At 37.0% G+C, this 23066-nt stretch overlaps 1 protein-coding gene and 1 non-coding gene across 6 annotated transcripts in view; one reads left to right on the forward strand and one right to left on the reverse strand.

Annotated features, from left to right (window-relative positions):
• Positions 1–23066, forward strand: part of CTNNA2 (catenin alpha 2) — a 1151183-nt gene that overhangs the window by 128236 nt on the left and 999881 nt on the right. For all 5 annotated transcript variants that reach the window (XM_044261515.1, XM_044261516.1, XM_044261517.1 and 2 more), the window contains one exon: positions 13215–13321. In XM_044261515.1, coding sequence (XP_044117450.1) covers positions 13220–13321 — 102 coding nt within the window. In that variant the 5' untranslated portion in view covers positions 13215–13219. Of the gene's footprint in view, positions 1–13214; positions 13322–23066 lie in introns of those variants that run through there.
• Positions 332–434, reverse strand: LOC122916639. Its single transcript, XR_006386265.1, has one exon. It is a non-coding gene; the product is annotated as a U6 spliceosomal RNA (small nuclear RNA).

Below are 23066 nucleotides of genomic sequence, written 5' to 3' on the forward strand. Positions count from 1 at the left end.
TACTATTAAATACTGCTGAGAGGTCCAGTAAGGTAAGAACTGAAAAGGGATCACTGGATCTTTCAAAATGATATATTTATTTTTATTTAGATAAGAAATATCTAATCATAATGTAAGTTGAAATATATGTGTATTATACATACATATATGGTGAAAACATGTATATAGATACAGATATAGATAGTGTGTAATTTAAGAATTGCCCTAAATCCCATCGCCCAACATAACTACTGCTAAAATTTTGATATATATATTTCCAGACTTCTTCTATATGCAAATATATTCTCTATATCCAGATATGTCTATATATAACAAAATGAGTTCCTACTATAAAAATATGAAACACTGCATGAATTTGCTTATCATTCTTGCCCAGAGACCATGATAATCTTCTCCACATCTTTCCAATTTTAGTATATAAGCTGGAGAAGCACATGGTGTCCATTGAATTAAGCAACTAGAAGATCATTTGTAACTTTGCAAGGCAGATTTCAGTGGAATGGTGAGGGCAGTAACCAGATTGTTGTGGGATGGGGAATGGGTAGGTAGTGAGAAAATGGAAAAAGCATCCTAGACCACTCTTCCCAGAATCCAGGCTGTAGGGGGACAGGAAGTACAGAATGCCAAGAGAAGAGTACGATAGAGAAGGGTGTTTTTGTTTGTTTGATTCTGTTTTGAGGGGGTTTTATTTTTGTTTTTTGCTTGGATAAGAATTTTCACTGACTTGAAGGAACCAGAAAAGGGGGATAAATTGAGAATACAAAGGATAGGTTGTGATTCATAGAGTAAAGCCCTAGGAGGCAGGAAAAGATGAGGTATAGGTAGGAAGGTGGAAACAAGCCCCATCTTATAGTAAGGCAATTGGGAAGGAGGTGAGAGTGGGAAAAAAAAAATATTGAGTAGCTTGCAGTGGTTATCTGAGGTAATTATGGTCACCTTAGAATGAAATGGCTCATACCTACATATATTCAGTTATTTGCTGAATACTTTTGGACATGCATGAAACAAAGAACTGCCATATTGGATCCTGAGATCCACTTGTATCCTAAGAGTGGTGCCAAGAGATGCATGTTAGAAAGGTCTAGTTTTCTCTGACAAACTGAAACGTCAGTAACATTTCCCCAAATGTTTTAGTTACCTTACATCATCTATTTGGGACCTACTATCCGTGTACTTCTGTGAAGCTTCTTGAAGATATATTTTCTTAACTTGTCTGCCCCCTGAGACTTAACTACCTGCAAAATAAAGTAGTTAAGCTAGGGAAGTTGCATTGCATGTTGGGAAAAAAGATTTGGAACAAATCTTGGTTAAATTCTGTTAACCTGGGACGCCTGGGTGGCTCAGTGGGTTAAGGCCTCTGCCTTCGGCTTGGGTCGTGATCCCAGAGTCCTGGGATCGAGTCCCGCATCGGGCTCTCTGCTCGGCGGAGAGCCTGCTTCCTCCTCTCTCTCTGCCTGCCTCTCTGCCTCCTTGTGATTTCTGTCTGTCAAATAATAAATAAATAAATCTTTAAATTCTGTTAACCTTGGGAAGATGACTGAGCATCTTGTGCTTTAGTGCCCTTATCTGTAAAATGGGGATGTGATCATATTGACCTCAGAGAAATGAGTGGATAGCATCAAGTGTTGTACGTGAAGTCCCTGAGGAACAGCTACTCAGCCCGAGTGATCAGCATGTTCTGGAGACCTCACCACTGCTTTCTCACACACATCTTGTCTCTCCCAGTGATCAAGGGCTCCCATTCAGTCCAGCACACCAGGATTTGATGATAGGAACATAAAACCATAAATAATGATAATAAACTTTGGCCAGTGGCTAGGTGTTTTCAATGAAGACGTAGCTGTTGTGAAATGAGGAACTAAATGGAAAGAATTGCTACCTCGCAGTGTACAGCCTTAACAGAAACCCATATGCATTTCCTAAATGCCGTTGTACATTTTATTTTTGTATTTGCAGAAGCATATCACCTGAGGTGTTTTTCGGCTCATAAGCACATAGTTAGGCTTGTGACCAGAAAGGAAACCTAGTTTATTGTATCTGTTTTTCACATAATATTTTCTTTATCAGCAAGTGTAATAAGGGGATTTATCAGGGGCATGTATGCTGAGTACCACAGGTGCTCAGATATCAGTTCTTTCTATAAAAGAATTCTAAACAAATATGATTGCTATATGTGTTACGACTTTTCAAGACTGACAATTCAATAGAAAGGGGCAAGGATAACAATGCAAAGGAATTATCTCCCATTTACTATAGTTCCCCCTGGATGCACAACACTGTCTGCTCACATTAGATCTGGTGAATAAGCCACTTCTGCTTGGGAGACTGAAAGAGATGGGGGGGTAGAATACTTAGATAATTTCTGAGTTTCTGCAACTTAATTCCTTATTAACTCACCAGCACATGTGCCAATTTTAACTTTGACTTTTAAAATGCAGTAACTCACTAGAGCTTACCTAAAAAATGCAAGTCCTTGAGTACTAGTTAAGTATTCATATAATCACTTAACAATTTAAAATGGCTCTTACCTAAATATCTGCATTTTTTGGTATCATATCTTGATATTATGATTACTTTGTTTTCTTGACTCTCTCTTTAATTTGGATACTTTTTCATAATCTGGTTCCTGTTGGTTTTGAGCATTTTTCTGGCAGCAAATCAAAAAGGATTAATTATTTCCCCAATTTTCTGTTGCACAAACCATTCAATATTGCTCCATTGGTATGTACAAAATTTGGAAGTGCTGTTGGTTACCTCTCTGTCTCCTAATCAAAGTGCCCTGTTGAAATGGGAGGATGATGGTCTTAGAGATGTGCCTTCTCAGCTGAGCTCACCTCTGAGCACTCCTCTTTTGAGGAATGGTTTCTGTTTTTACATTCTGACAAGCTAGAGCAGTTCTCACCTCACACCAATGAGCATTAAGCAAGTCTGAAACGCCTTGATGTTTCCCATTGCTTCTGTCTGGGCCTTGTACTCTCTGGGTGGTTAGTAGACATGCATGGAATGAATGGATAGATGATCAAAGATAGAAGGAAGGAGGGACTGGAGCATGTGAGATTTCTTTCCTCTAATAGTGAAGGCATTCTGAGGGAGGAAAACCACTTTTAGTTTAGTTTTTCAGATAATTGGCATCTAAAGTGATGTGTTCTCAGTTGAAAAACCCTGCATAAAAGCATCAGTATTGTTATTTAGGTATCCTCATCTTTTGTGTGTGTTTGTGAGGCTTGAAGTTGGCAAAGAATCAAGTCCATGAATCCTCATAGCATTTTTATTAAATACCCAGCATTGTGCTAATCATTATGAAAGGGGCAGAGTCCCTGTCCCTGAGTGTATTAGGAGGACAAAAACTTGTATAAAGCAAATAGACAATAATATAGGCAATTTGTGTTCAAATTAAATACTGTGTAGTAGGCATTCTAATTAGATGGAATACATTGGAATTCAGGAATAGGCCAAGTCACAGGACCTTCGGGACAAAAGGTAGTTTGGGTTGGTGAAGAGAAGGAAGACTTCCTAAAACATATTGTGGTCCTTACGTGTAGAGCTTGCACAGTCCTTTGCAAAAAACTCCTCCAGTGGATCTTGGCAGTGAATGAAATATCAAAGCAGACCTCACTGGTTTGATGAAGGAAGCCCCGAGATTCTTTCTAAACAAAAATGTTTTTTTATTAAAACATAATAACTAAAAACTAGTGATACAGTTAAAATAAGCACTGAAACTGTATTTTTAAATATGTAAATTAAAAGAATCCTGAATATAAATTATGTTTTCTAAACAACACCAAAATATTTCTTGTTTTAGGTTGCTAGTAAATACAGAAAAAAGAATATCTTTGTAAAAGTGTGTCTAAAAGATATTTTAAACTCTATTACTCTCTAGGAAATGGACTCTACTATTGAAAAGATTTTAAAAATGATAAAAACTTGAAAAAAAGGAAAAAAGATAATTATCTAAATCTTGTTTTATATGTGCCTACCTAATCAAACATTTTAGAAAGCTATAGACCAAACACCCTATTTATTCTATAGATGATGGAAAGGAAGTAGGAGGCATCTGGGTGGCACAATCAATTAAGCATCTGACTCTTGGTTTCAGCCCAGGTCATGATCTTAGGGTCCTAGGATGGAATGCCACACTGGACTCTACTCAGTATGGAGTCTACTTGGGATTCTCTCTCTCTCTCACTCTCTCTTCCTCTGCCCCTCCAGCCCATGCTCTCTTTCTCTAAAAATAAATACATCAATTAAAACAAAGGAAAGAAGTAAAACATTGATTTGTGTCCTAATGAATTTATAAGAAAGTGGGTGATGTAAAAACTAATGTCCAATTTTTAACAATGAGTCACTTCAGAAAAAAGTCAACTCTTCTGTCACTGACTGTACACCCAGTAGCAGTTTAGGGGTTTGGGAAAAAATGAAATGGGAAGATGTCAATATTTGCATACCGAAGATGAGAAAGAGGGTGTTCCAGGTGGGGACTTTGGAAAGTGGCATGAACCAGGTGTTACAATGTGGTCCAAACCTGATGGAAACAGATTTTTGCTAAGGAAATAAGATTCAGTAGACCTGGGTCAGAAAGTGGAGTGCCAAGCCATGCTGCAAGGAGGATTTGCAAATTCTTGGGGAAGAGAATGAAGCAATCATTTTGGTCTCTTTGAAAAGAAAAGTTTCAGATGATTGGTTTGGACTGAATTATATTAAAGAGACTGAAGATAAAAAAGTAGTTTGGTGATTATTTTGCTATAATCTGAATATGAGATGTTGAGATTCTGGTGACGAAAAGAGTTATATAATCATTGCATATGGAAGTCTAATTTACAGGAGTTTGGAAGGACATAGAGTCAATCAGTTGCCAAAGAAGCTGTGTTCCTGTTAAATAATTTGAAGTTACTTGTGGACTATAGAAAGATACTTTCTCAAAATATCTTATCTAAAATATTAATAGTCTTATTCTCAGTGTTTGGAATCTACTTCCCAAATCTGCAATGCATTGTTTCTGAATGATAATAGGTAGAAAAGTGTTTCCCTTTGGTCAAGTGTATTTTGTTTAGAAAAACTTAGTCCTTGTTGGGGACTTTGGAAACCTAACAGAGCATACAGAATAAGCAGTGCCTACCTGAATGTCACGTTTTTTTATACCCAAATGGAAAGCAAGCCGTAATTTAGGAGTAGATTGAGTTCTTTTTCCTCTAAAATGAATTTAAATGATGAGACTATGAATGCAGTGAAAATAAGGAAATGAATTTGACAGATACTAGTTTTCATTTTGAATTTCAAAGTACTGGCTTTCTATTAGCATACTCCAGGAGTAGTGAATTTCTATTAAGTTGGCACATAGTTTTAAATTTTATGAGTATGCTATTGTACATATAAAAACCCATTTCAGTAAGTTATGGACATGGTTATTTCTTTTTTAATCAGCAGGCTCTAGGCCATATATTATTAGTCTAAACATGTCATGCTGAAAGTCTTGAAGCCATGGAGCTTTCTTCCTATATTCCTTTTTGGTGAACTTTTGTTTATTTGGGTAGAAGAAATAGGCTCTGAAGAGAATATAATACTATTTTCAAGAAATGTTAAGGTATCTTTTAGCAGGCATTTATGCTTAAACATGAAGTGTTAACTACAGCCTTCTTCATTAGACTGATATTTTTGTCCTGTAGCATTTCTTTTGTTAAATGTTTTGTTAAGAAGTATGGACTTACTGTAAATAAAGTTCTTGCAGATATTGTAATACTGACATGTAGTGTTGTAGTGTTCAACTTTGTTTATCAGCCACAGAGCTAATTGCCCCCCACCCCCAGATAACTGCAAATAATGAAGAACAGTTGGAAATTACATATCACTTCAATTTTGAATTCGAATGGTGATAGATCCTGTAATTGTAGCTGTGACTTGTGTCTTGGGTCTTCTCTCAGTTCATGGAGTCAGGGCTTTGAATGGTTATTATGTAGAGGACAGTGATGGTCAGTATGCTGTCTCTTTGTAGTCAAAGAGGAAATGAGCTTACAATGAGCAAAGTTAATGGAGGAAAAATAAGAAGCAAGACTTTACCATAGCTAAACCACTAGGCCAGGCCATTTCTACACCAGATACCTCAGGAAGAGTTCCCAGTACTGCTGTCCCCCACCTCCACTTGAACCTCGTTCCATTGCAGCAGAGCTTATTTTGGTGTAAATCAGTATGACTTCTGCTTTGCTGGGATTGGCCAACACTCCCTGTAGGGAGGGATGAAAGATTACTCCAAATTTTGCTGGGAAAGAGAGGAAGAGGCAAGGGGGTCAATGCTCAGAGAGGAAGACACTTTGTTCTTCTTTGCTCCGCCTTTATTGGTATTTCAGGATAATCATAAATCTTTATCACCATTTCTTGAGCGCATGATGTTTGACAGGAGGTCTTACTGGAATAGGAGGATCTATTTATGGGAAGGAATGACAATACTAAACTGTATGTTCTACAGTTCTGCCAAACATAATCTAGGGGACAATGCATATATCTCTTAGATCACAGGGCAGCTGTTTGGGCTAAGAAAGCTTCAGGGAAGGTAACTCTCTGTGACATTCCTAGGGCAAGAGTGGTCATGCAGGCATGGGCATTCCAAAGTCCCATCCCCTCCTCCAAAAACCTTCCTTGTGCCCAGTGGCCTCTGTGTTACATTTTAGCAAACCAGGTATTGTTGCAGATTTTATGCTCTACATCAACCCCAACACCACTTTCTAGGGATATTTGAAAGGTTATCAAATATCCTTCCCTGTCTTTGTTTCTTACTGTCTACTCCTGCCTGTGATATTTACATATACACATATTATCCTCAACTCCAGAAAAAAAAATAGCCCCTCCTATAATAAGGTACCCAGATATTGGAGGTATCTTTATTAACAACAGAAAATTAGAACTACTATTGTGTTTCAAGTAAAATATTTGGGAGACTTTTTTTTTTAAAAAAAGTTAGCCAACATGTAGTACATTGTTAGTTTTTAACGTAGTGTTCAGCAATTCATTAGTTGTGTATAACACCCAGTGCCCTCCTTAATATCCATCACCCAGTTACCCTATCCCCACCCCCCCAAACCCCTCCACAACTCTCAGCTTGGTTCCCAGAGTCCAGAGTCTCTCATGGTTTGTCTCCCTCTCTGATTTCTTTCCATTCAGTTTTCCCTTCTTTCCCTATGGTCCTCTGTGCTATTCCTTATGTTCCACACAAGAGTGACATTTTTATAGCCCTCAAATAATACAAATTATTTAGGAACACTTTTTGGGGGAAATATTTATTCTCTATTAAGTCAATATGGTTGACCTTCATTTCTGCTTCTGGTGAGTTGAGGTGGGGGTGACTCTCTCCTACTGTATGTTACATTCTTCACAGCAGTCACTACAATGACAGCGATTCAAATAAGAAAAGGTGTCTCCCAGGAGGAGCTATTGGAACTTTTTAGGAGATTGGGGGTTGATTCACATGTGATTTGATGAGCCATATGTGATTTAAATATGACATTCTACTTTCCTGTTGAAAATCATTTCAAGGCTTTGGATCTCCTAAAGATTGTAAATACCTTTTAGAAAGGTAAAATAACAATGGCAATGAGAGTGGTAATTGTAATAATAAGAGAGGAGGTATTATTACTGGTCCTGGGTCTCCACAAAGCTACCCTATGTGTTCCCGATCCATGTTCCCTTGTTAACATGCATGGTTATGGTCTCTTTACAACAGTGGTTCTCAAAGTGTGATTCTTGGACCAGTAGCATGAGCCTCATCTGGAGATTCTTAGTTCCACTAAAGAATCTCAAATTCTCTGGATAGGTCCTGGCAGTATGTGTATGAACATACCCTCCACGTGACTGCGATCCCACACAAATCTGAGAGCCACCTATTGCTGCCGGACCTCTTGAACTGGACATTAACACAGACAACATAAAATTGCGTATGCAATTATTTCATTGATTTTTCAGAACAAATTCACGAATTATATCAGAGCATTACCGTCCTTATTTTACAGCAATGAAACTGAAGCTTAGGTTAAGTAATTGGCCCAATATCATAGGTGTGGAATAAGTGAATAAACCCCACTATTCGTCGTTTCCTTCTTCTGAACTTTCCTGTCAGCCAAAGCTAGTCTGTCATCTGATAAATCCTTAACAGGGTTTGTTGACAGTAGTGCTTAGTGGTGGTGGAAAGAAAGATTTATGAAGAGAATCTGAAGCTGGAGCCCTATGGAGGGAAGGCAGGTTTGGGTGGCCTCTTGGGTAACTGGAAAGCATCCTGGACCATTGTTTTACAAAAGAACAGTGGAAGGAATGGTGAGAACTTGGAAAGGAGAGGCAGAGAGTTCAAAAAACATTTTCCAGGAATGCCTGGAAAGGGGAATCTCTGTAGTGATTTATATACTCCATTAACATATTTGTCATGGGAAGACATTCCCTGGAATAGGCAATCTCAAGGAATTTTCTGTCAGGACACTGTCCAAAGAAACAAGGCATTTGACCCTTGGCTGTTTATAAGTGACCTCATTTTACTCTGGCTGTTCTTTTTGTCAGGTATTGCTTTTTCTGCTGTAAGTGACAAATGGTTGCTAGCATCCTGGCCCATGCTGCTTCTTTACCCCCATGGAGAGAGAGTCTGATATCATCTAAGTTACTACTCTACAGACCATGTTGGCACCTCTTATGGATATGCTGTTTGATATTTTCTTACTTTTCAAGAAGAAAATCTTCTCAGAGATTAAGTAAATTGCTAAGAGTTTCTTCTTGGGCTTATAAAATCATGATGTGGAAGAAGACAGCCTTGCTGTGTTTCATTACAAGGCTTGTTTTTTATTCTTTCACTGTGTCCAGTCAGTGTTTTGAGTCTCCTTACCAAAAGCAAGTAAAATAAATGTTTTTCTCCCTTTGAGTTTTGAAAAAAAACATTGAGCATTGAAAAATGTATTTGCTTTCATAAAATCTCATTTGTGGGCAAAACAGACTACATTAATTGTACAGATATGTAGCGTGGATTTGAGACAATGTGTCATTCCATCCTTGGAAAGATGAAAGGCGGGTGTGTGTGACTAAACATTTGATTTGTTCTCTGCCCTTCTCATTTGAGTCAATTTGGTTGTTCCACTCAGAGTAGCGTCAGTCTGGATCTTTATTTTTAATGGGTGCTTCCCTATTCCTTCTAGAGATTAAAAAAAAAATTGCCAGAAGAATATACTTAAAGTTTAGAGGATAATAACAATAATAATATTTCCAGAAATGTTTTCTATCTATTAAGTTATTTAATTATCACAATAACCCTATAAAACTCTTACCCTCATTTTTCATTTGAGGAAACTGAGGCTCAAGAAGATTACCAAATTACCTAATTTGGACAACATCATATTATTGATAAATTATAGGGCTTTGATTCAAACAAAAGCCTATTTGCTATCGTTCTGTTAGCTATTGTTGAATAATTGTTAGTGGCAAAATCTCAGTGATATACAAGAGCAAGCATTTAATTTTTGATCCTTTTTCTGTGGTTTGATTGGGAGCTGGCTGACTAGGCTTGGCTCACCTGGTTTGGGCTCCAGCTGAAGCGTGGTTTCAGGTTTGCTCCTTATGTCTTTCTTCCTTTTGGACCAGTGGTCTGGCTGTACGTGACTCTCATCATGTATGGAGACAGTAGCACAAGAGGACAAGTCCAACCACACAAGTATAGTTCAAAGATCTATTCAGATCATATTTTCTAACATTGCTCTGTCGAAAGCTCAATATCAGTGAAGTGGGGATGTATTCTCTTTTCACGGAGGTGAGGGATGGAAGGGGGACTGACTATTTACAGAATAATCATTTGTTCTACCTTCAAAGCCTATGTATTCTTTGCCCTTCTGAATTTATAAATATTGAAAGCACAGGTGGGACGACACTCTCGGTTGGGGGTTAGCCATCTTGTCATGGGAGTCACACACTGTCATTTCGCCTGACTGCAGTTGCCTTAATCCTGTGCTCTAGAGGGTATCTGACTATTTTTCTCTTCTTTGCCATCATCTGTCCTTACTAGCCCTGAAGGGGAAGATCATCAGTAGTTGAATCTAGAAGATTGACATTATGATCATTAATGTAAAATACAATCATTTTCTTCTTATTTATGTAATCTAAGGGCTTTGATGGGGAAAATATTTCTAATACAAGTTCTAGTACATATGGTAGAAAGCAATCAAGTGTGTGCCCCAAACAGAAGGATACAAACTCTTCTCCCAGAAACAATGGATTGTAAGGATTATACCAGCTCAGGTAGTACAGCCAAAGGAGTTTCTTACCTTCTTCTACCTCATGCTCAGTAGCTAGCTTGAAGCTAGGATGCTCTTCAGTGGCAATGCAATGAAAATCTCTTTTTTTTTTTTCATTCATGATTTTTAAATTTTTTTTATAAACATAAAACATATTATTAGCCCCAGAGGTACAGGTCTGTGAATCGCCAGGTTAACACACTTCACAGCACTCACCATAGCACATACCCTCCCCAATGTCTATAACCCCATCACCCTCTCCCAAACCCCCTTCCCCCAATAACCCTCAGTTTGTTTTGTGAGATTAAGACTCACTTATGGTTTGTCTCCCTCACGATCCCATCTTGTTTCACTTAATCTTTTCCTGCCCCCCAAATCCCCCACATTGTATCTCCACTCCTCATAGCAGGGAGATCATATGATAGTTGTCTTTCTCTGATTGACTTATTTCGCTAAGCATGATACCCTCTAATTCCATCCACGTTGTCGTAAATGGCAAGATTTCATTTCTTTTGATGGCTGCTTAGTATTTCATTGTATATATATATATACCACATCTTCTTATCCATTCATCTGTTGATGGACATCTAGGTTCTTTCCATAGTTTGGCTATTGTGGACATGCAATGAGAATCTTACATATCAACGTCCTGTGTTATGAGCTAGAGATTTTGCAGTACTTCTCCCTCATGCTTGGTCCTTTAGCTAATTTGGATATTAAACCAAATTATGAAAATATTATAGGGTAGAAGCAGAATTCCTAGTTTCGTTCCAAACCATATCAAGAACTTAATGGCTGAAAAAAGACCATTGAAAATTTCTGTAACTGGGTTTTCCTCTTCAACAAATTAATACCATATAAATTTTCCTTGCCTTTTGCTTTTGTATCTTACCTGTGTCACAAGTGGCTGAAAAGATTAATCCCCAAAAGAATGAATTAAGTCAAGTGTTTTGCCCAGCAGCTCATTTCCCTTCATGACTAGATTTATAAAGGCTATGCAACCTTCAGGACTCAAGGCTCTAACTCTGCTTCTTGACTTGAGGTCTTTGTTCATTGTCTCCCATTTCTGCCTGATGCATGCTACTGTCTCTGATGTGATTGTCCTAGCATTTTTGTTTCTCACCTCAGCATATTTTGAATGTCATTTCTTTATAGTTTTGCATTGGAAAACCATAAAAGATTTAATGTGCTTTCCTTGGTCCCCCAGCTTATATGCACAAGCATGTTCATATAACAATGGTGATTTGCTACACAGTCTCACTTAGTGCCTTTCTCTGTTGTGTTAAAATGACTTTGCTGCTAGTTATCCAGCTTCCCTACAGGGCTTCCCTCTCTATCATCATTTATTTTGCTACTCACTATTGAGTAGCAAAGCTTGAAAAAGGCTTTCAGAGAACCTCACCCAGAAATTTGTAATAACTGTGTCATAGGTACTGGACCAAGATGACTCAGGTAGATGTGGCCTCAGCAGGGACAGTGGTATCGCCTGCGTGCAGAACACACCTGGCATTTTCATCCTTCCCTAGCATGAGAAGATGTGCTGCCCAGCAGCAGAATTCCATGCGTGTCAGACCTACCATTTGGCAGTTGGTAGTGTGAATGGGAATGTGTAAAGCGTTTTTAGGTTTTTGGAGGACCTGCAGCTTATCTGTGCCAACTATTGTTGTGAAGGAACACAAATCTAAATCTGTCTATATGGTTGGATCGCTGTGCTCGGTTTATTTAAAACATGGCATTTGGAGAGAGGTAAAATACCAGCGTGCTGTGTCTTCGCCTTTTTTTTTTTTTTTTCTCCAAAGCAGATTTGTTGGGTGTATTTGCTGTAGCAGTGCAGTAAAGAGGCATGTGCCTATTGTGACAGACCAGATCTTCTTTGTACTGTTAATTCTAATAGAAATAATCATCTACATTGATTTATAAGGATGGAATGGAGTGGGGACATTGATTTAAAAGAAGAGAACGGCTATGAACAGTTTGATTTATAGTGGTATTAAAGCAAATGATTCAGATTTAGTTTGTACATTCTAAGGTTGCTTGTCCAGTGGTTAGTTGTCAAAATATATTCAGCAAAGCAGTCAATTTCTCACTGAGCAACACACCCCTGATAGAACGTATAATTTATTCAAGCCCAGGCCATATTTTGTGCTTGATATGTGGGAGGCTGCTACCCGCACATCAGTAGTTCTTAGGTAGGAGAGGATTACTTTAGAGTGAGATAAATAACCTTATCAGACACTAATTTTATGGGACAAGAATGTAAATGCAGTGAGTAATCAGAGAGCATGTAAATAGTAGCAAGCTAATTTTCAGAACCATCCCCACTCCGTTTGCAAAGTGTCCTTCCTGTTTAAGAGAATGAAACTCAGCTGCCACGGAGAGTGTAATATCCTCAGTGGTCAGTTATGATGGGAAGAAAACCAAGTAGGATTTTATTGTGATATAAGTCCCTCATAAGGTGATCGTGGTGGATTTATTGTGCTTCCTGGAAACCTTGGTTGGTCTCCCAGACTGACTTTGTGTCCTTTCTCAGTTTTTCCATCGCCCTCTGCATTCCTCCGTCACAGAATGGGTCACATGAGCGCATAATTGTTGCCTACCTTGGGTCTCACTACCTTAAAACTATAAACTGCTCGGGGTCAAGATCCAGCTCTTTCTCCACATTTGGCAGATGGACATGTGCACTAAACATTGAATGAGGAAACTATTTCCATGCCACTTGAGTTCCAGTCGTTTGTCTAACATATACAGGTGCCCTCAGGAGCTCCCAGTTTTTAATGTGATTCCAAAAATCACTGCCTCACATAGTTCTGGTTCAGAGTTCCCATCTTTAATTTGATGGGTTTTGACGAGATATATCATCTTCAGTTATGTTCTGAATTTTGGTGATTTATTTGTTTTGAATCCCCGAGCTAACCAATTATTTCAGTCATCACTACTTCTTACCAGTAATGTGTGTTTCTATAGGGAGCATGACTTCGGCGACTTCACCTATCATTTTAAAATGGGACCCCAAAAGTTTGGAAATCCGGACACTAACGGTGGAGAGGCTTTTGGAGCCACTTGTTACACAGGTAAGGGACGATCTGTAACACTTTGTTGCTTGGATATGTTTCTGTCATGATTATGTCATGACTCTTCAAAAGCTTAGAAATCTTTAAGAGTAAATTATACATCCTGCCATAATGCTAAATACTGAAGATATGTCCTGAACTATGGACAGTTTTATTGCCCAATAACATTTGAAGTGCCTTTAAAAAAAAAAATCCTTAAGATAGAATTTTTTTTGAAATTAGGTTGATGAACTAATTAAAGAGGGGGCATTGGTGAAGGGTCTGTGTTTCATAGTAATGAATTCAAAGTTTAAATAAGCCATTCCTAGCTCACTTTCAGAGGCTCATGCACAGTTGGGAAGAGCTGTATTGACTATTTAAGAGCAAAGTATATGACTTTTCTTTAGTTGACAATGGACAATATATCATGTTAGAAAAATGAAATGTTCCATTGTTTTTGTTGTCACATTTTTCACATCTCTGCAGGTGACTGTCAATAGAAAACAAATTCTCAGAATTTAAGTTTTAAATGTTAAGTTTTAGTATCTTATGAAGCATGTTCTTTGCTATATTAAACTTAGAAATACATGGAATGTGAGAATTAAAGACTTTTATGGTATATTTTTAGGGAAATGTTATGCCAAATTAAGTAGAAGTTTATTTTTGTTTCTTTTTTTCGTTATTATTATTTTTAAAATTTAAATCAATTACTGTTTTTTCCATACTGGTTTTCTAGAGCTGCTGTAATAAATTACCACAAACTTACGGGCTGAAAGCATCACAAATTTATTATTTTGTGGTTCTGGAGGTCAGAAATCCTAAAGTTAAGGTGTTGGCAGAGCTGCATTCCTTGTAGAGGCTCTGGTAGAAAGTGCATGCCCTTCCTTGTCTTTTGCATCTTCTGAAGTCTGCTTGCCTTCTCTTGCCCCTTCCTCCATATTCAAAGCCAGCAATGTAACATCTTCAAATCTCTGACTCTGACTTCTGCTTCTGTCCTAACATCTCCTCATACCTCCTTCTTGAAAGGACTTTCTGATTACATTGGGCCCACTGAAATACTCCAAGATAATCTCAAGATCCTTAACCAAATAATAGTCATTTAAGATAACATAGTCACAGTTTCCAGGGATTAGGACATGGACATCTTTGGGGGTCATTATTTAGCTCAGCATAATCTGCCCTCTGCCTACCCCCAAATTCACATCCTTTCTATGTGGAAAACACATTTACCACATCCTCAGATTCTTCAACACCTCAACCTATTATAGAATAATTTCAAGTCCAAAATCTCATCAAAATTTCATCAGCTTAAGAATTCCAAATCTTGTCATCTAAATCATCTAAAGTAGGTGTGGGTAGGGCTCTGGTTATAATCCATTCTTGAACAAAATTCCTCTCTGTTACCTGTGAAACTAGAAAACTATCTATCTATCTATAGATTGATAGATATATAGACACACACACACAAACACACATATATACACACACATATTGAAAGATCCCCCCGGGGCTCCAAGCACCCCGGAATGGACCCCTTCTCAGGAGGAGACCCCCGGACCCAAAAACCAAGCCGAGTCCACTGATCAGATGCAAACAGCACGAGGTTTATTGAGTTGACACAGGTACCTGCGGGCGATCAAGTCTTAGGAAGACTCGCGCGCCAGCCCTTTGTTCAGGGCCTTTTTATGGGGTTTGGGGAAGCGAAAGCATACGTACAGAAGCAGAAACATAGTTACAAGGTTCTTATTGGCTGGTTTGAATGTAAGGCATACTCGGTGTTTGTAGATTGGCTTTGAAGGACCCCGGGCGCGCGAAGAGAAAGGTGGGGAGGGGGAGTGAGGAGGGGGAGTTGGACCTTATTACTCAGCAGAGAAACATCCTGCCTACGTGACTAGGCCCACGTACCTAGGCGACCCCCTTGCCTATGTGACTATGCGCATAAGGTATCCTGTTGAAACAGGAGACCAGTATCACCCCCTAAAAGCCAAGTGGTTACAGAAAGGCAAGGGAGTGGTTAAACAATTAACTGGGGGAGGGGTCTAACAGGGGAAGGGCGAGCGATTACAGAAAAGCCAAGAAGCAGTTAGTTAATCAATGGCTGGGGGGGGGTGTCTATATGCGGAGTCTTTCAATATGTGTGTGGGAACAGTGTTTATACTGATAAACATTCTTCTTTTAATTTTAAGATTTTGTTCATTTATTTGAGAGGGAGAGACAGACAGACAGATGCAGAGGTAGTGAGAGAAAACACATGTGGGAAGGAGAAGGAGAAGCAGGCCCTGACACAGGGCTCCATCCCAGGACCCTGGAATCATGACCTGAACAGAAGACAGATGCTTAACTGACTGAGCCACCCAGGTGCCCTCTGATACAACATGCTTAAGAAACCTGAGGTTCTCCCCTGTGTTTCTCTGGGATTCACTCTATTAGAAAAGGGGCTACTTTACAGAATATTCCCAGGTATTCCCATCTCTATTTTGGGCCTCTGCTGAAATGGTCAAAGCCATCCATGAATCACATGCCTAATCTCTTCAGAGAAGCAATTTGTGTGACTGATTACTCTGAGCTTTCAGTCCTTCCAAGGCACAAGCCAAAGGTTATCTAGACTCAACAATTGGCTTTCGCTCCAGAACATGCTTTCTGAGTGAGTTTTCTAATTTTAGTGCCTTTTGCAATTTACATAGGCTGAGAATTTTCCAAATCATCAAGTCCTGGTTTCTTTTAGCTTAACAGTTCTCTCAATTTCTTTCTTTCTTCTCACATTTTACTATAAACAGGAAGAAGAAACCAGGGCACTCCTTCCACACCGTGCTTGGAAAATGCCATGACTAAATATCTAGGTTCATCCTGTACAATTCTGATTTCCATATAATTGTAAGATACAATTCATCCAAGCTTTCATTCACTCTCTCTTGCATTTCCCAATAGCACGTTCATTTTTTTTTTTTTCTGAGCCATCTCCTTTAACATTTGTGTTACCTCAGTCTTATAATGATTTAGATATCCTCTCAGATGAGAGAGGCTTTCTCTAACATGCTCCTCGCTTCCTTCTGAGTCCTTGCAAGCAAGGCCTTTACTATCCCTGTTTTAACTAAGAGTCAGTGCAAGGCCATTGGATTTCTCTAAAAACATTCTTTAAATTTTTTCTAATATCTGTCTATTATCAATTCCAAAGCCACTTCCACTTTTTTAGATGTTTGTAATAGCAGCACCCTACTCCCTAGAATGTATGTTTCCAATCGCAACTATAACAAATTGCTACAACCTGAGTAGGTCAAAGAAACACAGACTTACTATTCTGTAGTTTCAGAGGTCAGAACTAAAAATCAAAGTGTGGTAGGGCTGTGTTCTGTAAGGAGGACATTCCTTTCCTTTTTCAGTAAATGGTGGGCACCTGCATTTCTTGGTTGTGGGGGTTTCATCCTTCTTTAAAGCCAGCAGCTTCCACTTTCAACTCTTTCTCTGACTTCAGCTTATTCCATCGTATGTTCTCCTCTAACTCTCCGACTTCTCTCTAATGAGGACCCTTGTGATGACATTGAAGCCACCCAGATATTCTAAGATAATCTCTCCCTGTTGAGATCTTTAAACTAATCACATCCGCAAAGTCCCTTTGTTTCTGAAGATAACATACTCAAAAGTTTTCAGATGTAGGAAATGGGTATCTTTGTATGTAATTGTTAAACCATTTCATTAGATTTATGTATGTTTTTCAGTTAATCATGGTTTTTGTCAGCTCCATGAAAATTTCTTCAAGAAACACTTAGTACTGATATGCGCTTAGATATGGGAAGATGTTGGCTACTCAGATTATGGTCTGTAGACTAAGGTCTATGCATGAATTGTTTGTTATTGGTCTGCAATAAGCACAGAAATGGAGAGTAAGCGCTTTTAAATTTTTATGTCTATTTTATAGGATAATTTTGTCTGTTGAATTGAATAATTTTAGACTTGTGTTTTTTAGACTTATGTTTGTTTTTTGTCTTTTTAAATTTTTGAATCATTCATTTTGTTGTGTTTTCAGGGCTTTGGTTTATGATGTATTATATACAAAAATATGAATAACAAAAATATGACTTTTTATCATAGATAGCATGAGAAAGACTGGCTTAGGAAATACTTTGGAGTCAGGTCAGTCTGGTCTGAAATGTAGTTCCTTCAGCCTAGTTAAAAGCAGACTGCCTTTTTCTAGCCTCAGAATTTTGCCTTCAGGTTACATTTCAATATATTTAATCCTTATCTTACAGATTAAATGAAGCACAATAATTAAAACACAATAACTGGTATAAAGTAAATGTTGATTAAATAGAGTTTTCATTTTTCTGGTTTTTGGTGGCTATATATTCAGGCTTGTGTTAGCCATTACCCAACACTGTAAAAGTCCAGGAGAAAGATATAAATGAATCTGGCATAGGAAAACAAAATATTACACATAAACTAATTTTTATGTATTTCTATTTCACTCTATATTTCATTTCTCTAAAGAATAGCATATCAGGAGGTGCCTGGGTGGCTCAGTGGGTTAAGCCTCTGCCTTCAGCTCAGGTCATGATCTCAGGGTCCTGGGATTGAGCTCTACCTTGGGCTCTCTGTTCAGCAGGGAGCCCGCTTCCCCCCACCCCTGCCTGCTCTCTGCCTACTTATGATCTCTGTCAAATAAATAAATAAAATCTTTAAAATATGTATATATTTTTTCCATATCTTTCAGTCTAGGTAACTAAATTCTGTCAGATAAAAGCAATGCATTAAAAACATTTATTAAGGGGCGCCTGGGTGGCTCAGAGGGTTAAGCCTCTGCCTTCAGCTCAGGTGAATCCCAGGGTCCTGGGATCGAGCCCCGCATCGGTCTCTCTGCTCAGCGGGGAGCCTGCTTCCCCCTCTTTCTCCGCCTGCTGCTCTGCCTACTTGTGATCTCTGTCTGTCAAATAAATGAATAAAATCTTTAAAAAAAATTATTAAAAGTTAGGACAGGGATGTCTGGGTGGCCCAGTGGGTTGAGCCTCTGCCTTCGGGTCAGGTCATGATTTCAGGGTCCTGGGATCGAGTCCTGTGTCGGGCTTTCTGCTCAGTGGGGAGCCTACTTCCCCCCTCTCTCTGCCCGTCTCTCTGCCTCCTTGTGACTTCTCTCTCTGTCAAATAAATGAATAAAAATCTTAAAAAAATATTAGGACAATTAAATGTCTAATTCGTATTTGTTCATTTACTACAGTAGAATATGTAAAACTCTCCTTGAATTTCACATGGTGACTTAGCACTGTAACGAGTCTTAGCATCACTTTAATATCTTCTTGTATCACTATGGCTCATCTTTCTTTTTGGTTTTCCTACCCTGACTTAGAGAGAGAGTCTTTCAAAAATGTGACTTTTTAGACAAGCATCTCTATTATTTCCTCTAATTTTATAGCTCTGCTATGAAATCTAAGCATTCCCTCCACCTAGAATAAAACCTTAATGATAGGACTGATATGATTGTTGACCTTTGAAGGTTATGAATCAGAAAGGAGAGATAAGAAAATACTGGACATAAACTCCTGTGCAACATTTTTTTAAAAAGGTGGAACTGAGAAAGAAAACTAAATCAAGGCCCTATTTGTGTCACACATACACATACACATACACACACCCCTTTATAAATTGAATAAAGTTCATAGTGGCATTCGGTGATGTAGTGTGCTCATAGCCTTCTTAGTTTTTCTGCTAGCGATAGATAAGTAATGAAGTAAATACCAGAAATTAAGCATTCTTTGTCAAATTCATTCACTATTATAAGAAAAATGACATTAGGAATTTATTATTGATAAATACTTAAAGTGTCCAACAAAACTATTTTATTTTGATCATAATGTATGTGAGGTGGAATATTATCTTATAATGTTGAGATTGCAAGATCCTTTTTGGAGAATCTTTATATTATGGAAATCATGAAATTTCAAATGAGAAAAGATTTATCTTAGAAAGTTTTGTCCTTGAACAAGGTGCCCAAACTTTTTATAAATTCCAAAAAGTAATTCTTTTAAAAGATTTTATTCATTTATTTGACAGACAGAGATCACAAGTAGGCAGAGCAGCAGGCTGAGAGAGAGGGGGAAGCAGGCTCCCCGCTGAGCAGAGAGCCCGATGTGGGGCTTGATCCCAGGACCCTGGGATCTTGACCTGAGCCAAAGGCAGAGGTTTAACCCACTGAACCACCCAGGTGCCCCAAAAGTAAAAATTTTTAATAGGCTGCATCCTGTGATACTAAGTTTTATTAGAAAGCTAAAATACTTGATTAGGCAATTTTATTGGAAAACTAAAAAAATAACGCATGAGAAATTAAGAAACACTCTTAGATAACTCTTAGAACCAAAGGGAAATACAAAGTATATATGAGTTAATGAAAAAGATGATGTCTTCCTAACAAAATATACACACCCAATAAAAGCTGTGCTCAGTACAAAATGTTAGCTTTAAATGCCTTTTTTATTAACAAATAAAAAAATAAACTAAGAGTTCATCTTAAGAAATTAGAAGAAGAACATCTAAAGAAACTAGAACAGAATTTAATTAACAATGGAAACTGGAATCAGTAAAATAGAATACAAAGGTTAAAGTAATAAAATAAATTCAAAATTTGATTCTTCTTTGAAATGGCCAATAAAAATCCCTCAACACACAAATTATGGAAAAGATATAAAGAAAAATGTACAGGATTTTGAATGAGAAAGCATAAATAACTCCAGGAACAGATAGTTTAAAAGAAGCAATAGTAGACTATTATATGCAACTTTACTCTGATGAAACTTGCAAACCTACAGGAAGGGAAGGGAATAAGTTCCTAGAAAACTTTAAATTACCATAGTATTTCCAGAAGGAACTGGAAAACTGGAACGAGGCATATAAATATTGGTAGGCTATTTAAAGATCTGTTATCAAAAAACATCAGAACAGATGGATGCATATCTAAATATTATTAGACATTTAAAGAACTGATAATCACAATGTTATTTAAGTTACCATTCCAACTATCGTAAAAGATAAACAACTCCTTGATCATTTTTTAAGAATCATAATTTTATTATTAAAAATTCAAGATAGTTTAAAATAGCATTTTTTTTTACAAAAAGACAATGATGGTTCTATATCATTTCTGAGTTTAAATACAACAAAAAACACCAAAAAACAGAAAACAAAAATTCATAAAATATAGCAAGTACCATCCAGCAGTATGTTCAAAGATCAGCATACATGTAACAAAATAGGAAGCTTTTCAGAAATATAATGATAGCCTACTGTGAGGAAATCAATAAAAATATTTCAGTAGCTCAATTGATTAAACCATTAGATGCTAAAAAGCATTTGAGAGTATAGCTTAGCAATAAAAAAGAGCAACTATTGATATATGCAAAAATTGGATGACTCTCCAGAGGAAAAAAAAGCTAATCACATAAGATTATATACTATATGATTCCATTTATGTATCAGCTTTGAAATACCAAAATTATAGAAGCGGAGAAAAGGTTATAGTTAAGGACAGAGTGAGGGTGGAATGGAGGTGGGTATGGCTAGAAAAAAGGTACCATGAGAGATTCTTGTAGTGATGAAAATGTTATGCATCCGGATTGAACCAATGTCAGTAAGCTAATTGTGATTTTGTGTCACAGTTTTGAAAAAAATGTTACCAAAGGGAAAACAGTAAAGAGTGTGTAGTATTAAAAAAAAAAAAAAGACATTTGATAGAATTTTACACTTATTTCTACTAAAAAGTCTAAATAGAAATGGGGTCAAACTTTTAAAATAAAGGAATGTACCATGCAAACATAGGAATAAGACATAGGAAACACTTTTTCTGATATTGTAATAAAAAACCAATATTAGAATGGGGTTACATGGCTAGATAGAAGATAAATATTAAAAAAATAAAGTTTCCATTTGTTCTAAGCAGCTAGAAATCAAAACAGGAAAATATTCTCTTTTTAACTGAAAAAATATATAAGGACAATTACTTTTCCTATATAGAATGAAAATTAATCTTATAGTTAATTTAATCTGAAAATTTGTAATTATTTTTATGCCATTGAAGTAGAGGTTATGTATGCACAAGCTTTGAATCAAGGAGGTTTGATTATAAGTACAGCATCCGCAGTGATAACTTGAACATGTTACTTAATGTGTCACCAAATGTAAATTATAGATAATAATTTGTAACCAATAGGATTATTGAAGCGATACATGAGATGGTACATTAAAGTGATTGATGAAGTATCTGATGTTATCCTGATACAAGTTTGCTCCTAATGCTGTGTTCTTCACTACCTGGTAGTAATGGCTTTCCAGTTATTAGAGAACAGGTGCCATGTGTAAAATAGGGATTCATTAGATATTTCTTCAGAAAAATATTTTAATGCATATTTAGAAAAAAAAAATTGTGTGTTACATTTACTCAAAGATTACTTAAGCAGGACCTTCTTAAGTTACTGGGAATTCAGTTTAAGCAATCTAATGAAACTCAGTCTATCACAATAGGATAGAATGGAATTTGCTGAAATTTAGTTCCTTATTTCCTTTTAGAAAGATGGATCTTCAACTTAAATAACAATAAGCATTTGGAAAAAAGAATACCATTGATGTTTAATGAGCTGTTCTAAATAGGTGTCATGGGGAAAGACCCTCCTAAGAAGAGAACCTTTCTTTAATCATTTCCAGTATTATTTTGAGTAGTGTTTATGGGCCTCTTTTAGGTTAGGCTCTAGTGACTTCTATAACTAGGTCCTTTAAAATTGCCCTCAAAAATTAACTATTTCAAAAGCTAAATAATTAGAACTTCATACACTTAAGAATATTGTTAAATTTTTAAAAAAACTTGATTTTCTCTTTTTTAATATATTAATCTTCTTAAAGGAGTCATTTGTGTAACTCACAAATATGGTTAAATTCCTTGGTGCATTTAAAATTAGGAAATCATGAGATTTAAATTTAAAATCAGGGGAAATTATTCTAGAAATTATTCTAGAAATAAACTGTTACTAAAAAATGAAGTAACTTCTAAGACAAGCCAGAGTATGCTTCTTATGTTATCCCATAGTCTGTCTTTCATAGTTTCTAAGATAGAGTATTTTCTCTATGAATCTACCAGAAGAATGAAAGCATAAAATGAGGTCTCATGGTACCCATCTGTCTGGAGCATATCATTATTGAGAACTACCTTAATTCATGGTTTATTCATGAGGTTCAAATATTAACATAGTTGGGTGGTTTCCATGGTGACACTACAATTTTACAATAAATTGTATACCTTTGTCAAAGAGTTTAAATTGTATAAAAAGTAAAGGATGTGCTAAAAGCAAAAGCTTTGAATTCCTTTAAACTGATTTATTTCTTTGATCAATGTTATATATAGCTTGATTACTCTGTTTCCAAGTATTTTCCTATTTTTATTGTTTAATATTTTCATACCAATCCCATTTTAATTTTTGAATGCTATTTTCCTTGTCTGAAAAAATGTTGTAGCTTATCTATCTTTAATAGAAGTTTTGGGGGCGACTGGGTGGCTCAGAGGGTTAAAGCCTCTGCCCTCAGCTCAGGTCATGATCCCAGAATCCTGGGATCGAGCCCCATATCGGGCTTTCTGCTCAGCAGGGAGTCTGCTTCCTCCTCTCTCTCTGCCTGCCTCTCTGCCTACTTGTGATCTCTGTCTGTCAAATAAATAAATAAAATCTTTAAAAAAAAAATAGAAGTTTCTGTGTGTGTGAATGAACTACATAAAATACCATAAATTTTATTTTAAAAA

Source organism: Neovison vison, chromosome 8 (assembly GCF_020171115.1).
Source record: "Neovison vison isolate M4711 chromosome 8, ASM_NN_V1, whole genome shotgun sequence".
Lineage (NCBI taxonomy): Eukaryota > Metazoa > Chordata > Mammalia > Carnivora > Mustelidae > Neogale > Neogale vison.